Below are 5,100 nucleotides of genomic sequence, written 5' to 3' on the forward strand. Positions count from 1 at the left end.
GCTTGGTGACTTGTTGGGACTCATATTTGACAAGCCCCACCCCGATGAGTCAGCTTTGGGGCTAACATGAAAGCCATTTTGAAGATTCAAAGTGGATCAGCTTCTTTGCTAATAAAACATCCTCATATATAAGTAAGCAAAGTGTTAATGAGATGCTATCCTTCCAATAAGCTTAAGCAATGAAGTATGAAGTAGCAAGAGTCATGAAAAGAAGCCAACACCCAGTTTTCAGAGTATATAACCTCCTCCGTAATGAATTTGATCTTCAGACCAGCATGTTGCATCCCTGGGACCAACTCAATCAAGGATTTTCACAATATGACCCAGAGACCTATCCACTCACTCAAGAACTTCTACAATGCCCCCCCTCTCTCTGCCATCATACATGAATCGAATGTTATAAACTTTGAAGATGGATTCTTTTTACCCAGCAGTTGCTACAGCAAGACCTGGCTCCTGGACAACTTTCCAGAAACCTGCAGGGAAACCACCAGCTTCATGGTACCTGAAGATGAATGGGAATTACACACAGAGGAGAGCTGTGTGCAAAATGTCTGTGTCTCCAGAGTCGTCCAAACAACTTGTTCTAATTCCAGGCCCTGTGAAAACACAGCATGCCAGTCAAGAAGTTCCTCGGCAGTGTTGGAGTGTGTTTCTCAGCCTTGCCAGTCAGAAAGTAGCCAGCAAATGTGTTCTGTAGTCCAGAGCTGCCTACCTGTGAGCAACATGGCGAAGTCTTGTCCACCCAAGACTTATGTGTCTAAGAGTTGCCAGACTCTGGACTGTGACTGTAGCCAGAGCCAAGCTCAGAGCCCTGAATCCAGTTCCTGTAGCTCTTTGGTCTATGTCACACCAGAGTCACAGCTCCTGGAAACTTCTAACACTTATGAGCCAACTTGCTGTGTTACTGGTGGTTTGTAATTGCCTACTGAGTGAAGAATCTGCAGAATGTGTCGGGAGACTCAGATTTTAAGTTTCATAAATTGAGTCCTGAAAAATAGGATCTTTTCTTTGTCTAAACACAAGCTATTTTTGCCTGTTTGTGAGTGAATGAACCATCCTGTGCTGTCTCCAAAGAGAAAATTTTTTACTTTTTTTTTCTTTTTTGAGCATTTCTGGTGGTAAGCTAGGCTTCTCCAGTGGCTCAGTGGTAAAGAACCTGCCAGCAATGGAGGAGACATGGCAGCAGCCTCGGGGTCGATTCCTGGGTCAAGAAGACCCCCTGGAGAAGAAACTGGCAACTCACTCCAGTATTTTTGCCTGGAAATCCCATGGACAGAGGAGCCTGGCCGGCTATAGTCTATGGAATCGCAAAAGAGTTGGACAAGACTGAGCGACTAAAGAAACTGGTGGTAAGCTGATGGGAAAGTATGCTATTTTAGGTCACTAGGACACTATTTATTATAGAGCAATAAGAATTGCCACCAGGGACTAACATGAATACTTAAAAAGTCCACACTACACTTTGACTACTGATTATTATCAGTGGAAACACTAATCATTGAATCTGGCTTATTATAACATGCTATAATAAAGATAATGGGCTACTAATATCAGAAAAACATAATACTAGAGTTTAAAGATGCCTTGAAACCCATTTAGTCCTGTGAACTCTGCTGGCTTCAACTGTATCAGAGGTTGCTCATATAGTTAATAACATCAAACCACAACTCAAATCTGTGTCTCCTCACTGTCCATCATTATTCTATTTACTGTAATACAGCATTCTTTTAGTTAACTATTACATTGAACCTATTGTCTGACAAGTGCAAGACAGTTTTGAATTTCACCTCCATAAACTTCATAACCATGGGCTAGTTTGAATATGATAAGTTCAGGTTTAGCATATTCACTACATTTCTGCTATTCTGGTGTTCTGCTATTCTCTTTTCACTATTTAAGTGTTTTGGGGTGTGTGATTTTGGAAAATATTCTTTGTAGTAAATAAATTTACTTTATTTACATCACAAGCAATTGTTACTATTATTTTTATTTCACATTTTTATGGGTTTTAGGTTACAGTTACCCCCACATTCCACCCAACTGGATTAAAAGTGTAAATAGTTCGCCAAAAGTTGGCCCAAAAGTTCATTCAGGTTTTTCTGGAAGATATTATAGAAAAATACAAACAAACTTTCTGGAAGCCAACTCAGTATTCGGAAGCATAAAAGAGAACATGATCCCTTACCATTGTTTGTATACCAGATTTTGTTGTTCAGTCACTTAGTCGCATCTGATTCTTTGTGTGCAGACACCATGAACTGCAACTTGACAAACTTCCCTGTTTTTCACTATCTCCCAGAGTTTTCTCAGATTCATGTCCATTGAGTCAGTGATGCCATCCACCCACCTTATCTTCTGCCACCGCTTTTGCCTCCTATCCTAAATCTTTCCTAGATTCAGGATCGTTTTCAATGACTCAATTCTTGTCATCAGGTGGCTGAGGTATCAAATCTTCAGTTCAGCATCAGTTCTTCCAATGAATGTTCAGGGCTGATTTCCTTTAGGATTGACTGGTTTGATCTTCTTGCTGCCCAAGGAACTCTCAAGAGTCTTCTCCAGCACCAGAGTGTACAGTATGGATCAGAGTAGGAAAGCACATTGGTGGTAGTCAACCATCAGTCAAAGCAGAGGTGCATGCTAAATACGAAGATGATTAAACCATAGGGTTCGAATATATGAAGACTCATTAACTTTGTTTAGAACAGCTTTAAGAAGCTGTGGATGTGGTCTTTTTTTTTTTTTTACATTTTTTTTACATTTTATTTTTACTTTATTTTAATTTACAATACTGTATTGGTTTTGCCATACATTGACATGAATCCACCACGGGTGTACATGAGTTCCCAAACATGAACCTCCCTCCCACCTCCCACCCCATATCATCTCTCTGGATCATCCCCGTGCACCAGCCCCAAGCATCCTGTATCCTGCATTGAACCTAGACTGGCGATTCGTTTCTTACATGATATTATACATGTTTCAATGCCATTCTCCCAAATCATCCCACCCTCTCCCTCTCCCTCAGAGTCCAAAAGTCCGCTATACACATCTGTGTCTCTTTTGCTGTCTCGCATACAGGGTCATCATTACCATCTTTCTAAATTCCATATATATGTGTTAGTATACTGTATTGTGTTTTTCTTTCTGGCTTACTTCACTCTGTATAATCAGCTCCAGTTTCATCCATCTCATTAGAACTGATTCAAATGTTTTCTTTTTGATGGCTGAGTAATACTCCATTGTGTATATGTACCACAGCTTTCTTATCCATTCGTCTGCTGATGGACATCTAGGTTGTTTCCATGTCCTGGTTATTATAAACAGTGCTGCGATAAACATTGGGGTACATGTGTCTCTTTCAATTCTGGTTTCCTCGGTGTGTATGCCCAGCAGTGGGATTGCTGGGTCATAAGGCAGTTCTATTTGCAATTTTTTAAGGACTCTCCACACTGTTCTCCATAGTGGCTGTACTAGTTTGCATTCCCACCAACAGTGTAAGAGGGTTCCCTTTTCTCCACACCCACTTCAGCATTTATTGCTTACAGACTTTTGGATCACAGCCATTCTGACTGGTGTGATCAGAAAAATCAATATAGTGAAAATGAATATACTACCCAAAGCAATCTACAGATTCAATGCACTCCCTATCGAGCTACCAGAGGTATTTTTCACAGAACTGGAACAAATAATTTCAAGATTTGTATGGAAATACAAAAAACCTCGAATAGCCAAAGCAATCTTGAGAAAGAAAAAGGGAACTGGAGGAATCAAGTTGCCTGACTTCAGGCTCTACTACAAAGCCACAGTCATCAAGACAGTATGATACTGGCACAAAGACAGAAATATAGATCAATGGAACAAAATAGAAAGCCCAGAGATAAATCCACACACATATGGACACCTTATCTTTGACAAAGGAGGCAAGAATATACAATGGAGTAAAGACAATCTCTTTAACAAGTGGTGCTGGGAAAACTGGTCAACCACTTGTAAAAGAATGAAACTAGATCACTTTCTAACACCGCATACAAAAATAAACTCAAAATGGATTAAAGATCTAAATGTAAGACCAGAAACTATAAAACTCCTAGAGGAGAACATAGGCAAAACACTCTCCGACATAAATCACAGCAGGATCCTCTATGGTCCACCTCCCAGAATTCTGGAAATAAAAGCAAAAATAAACAAATGGGATCTAATTAAAATTAAAAGCTTCTGCACAACAAAGGAAACTATAAGCAAGGTGAAAAGACAGCCTTCTGAATGGGAGAAAATAATAGCAAATGAAGCAACTGACAAACAACTAATCTCAAAAATATACAAGCAGCTTATGCAGATCAATTCCAGAAAAATAAACGACCCAATCAAAAAATGGGCCAAAGAACTAAATAGACATTTCTCCAAAGAAGACATATGGATGGCTAACAAACATATGAAAAGATGCTCAACATCACTCATTATTAGAGAAATGTGGATGTGGTCTTATTGGATCTCTCATTTTCAGCCAACATAAGTAGTGGTTACAGGCATGGATTCTGAAATCAGATTTCCTTAGCTGTGTTGGTGAAGGATGTTTGAATCCCAGCTGTGTGGTATGTGTAAGTTTTTCAACCATTCTCCGTTTCAGCTTATTCAACTACAAAACTGAGATGATAATGGTATGACCATTGTGAGACCTAATAAGTTAGTAATTTGAAAGAGATTAGCACATGACTTTGTGTATAGAAAATGTTTAGTAAAATTTAGCAACATCTTTTGCAAGCTCAGAGACTCAGTATGAAGGGTGAAGGCAGGGATGTGTATATAAACTCTGAAACCTATGACATATTAGGAAAGCTATTCATCCAAAACTGAGAAATTAAGCTGTTTTGTATCTGGAAAGACACAAGCCGTATCTTACACTAACAGACAGGCTTAAAAACCAAGTGTTGTCCTTTGTTGAAGTGGGCTGGCAAGTATATCTGACAAGTATCTCTATGACAAAGCTAGTGTTGATTTACCTGTCATCTCTGTGAATAGGTTAGGCAGAGGTCATCCAAAAGAGGAAGATTTAAAATCCATAAACCACCAGTTACACAGGTGCTTCTGTAAAGGCGC

At 39.5% G+C, this 5,100-nt stretch overlaps 1 protein-coding gene across 1 annotated transcript; it reads left to right on the forward strand.

The window, feature by feature from the left end:
* Window positions 1–252: 252 nt before the first annotated feature.
* On the forward strand, window positions 253–921 carry KRTAP27-1 (keratin associated protein 27-1). Its single transcript, XM_068967821.1, has one exon. It carries the CDS (start codon window positions 253–255, stop codon window positions 919–921), a length of 669 nt encoding a protein of 222 aa, XP_068823922.1.
* Window positions 922–5,100: the final 4,179 nt, after the last annotated feature.

The sequence above is a fragment of the Capricornis sumatraensis genome, chromosome 1 (assembly GCF_032405125.1).
Source record: "Capricornis sumatraensis isolate serow.1 chromosome 1, serow.2, whole genome shotgun sequence".
NCBI classification, from domain to species: domain Eukaryota; kingdom Metazoa; phylum Chordata; class Mammalia; order Artiodactyla; family Bovidae; genus Capricornis; species Capricornis sumatraensis.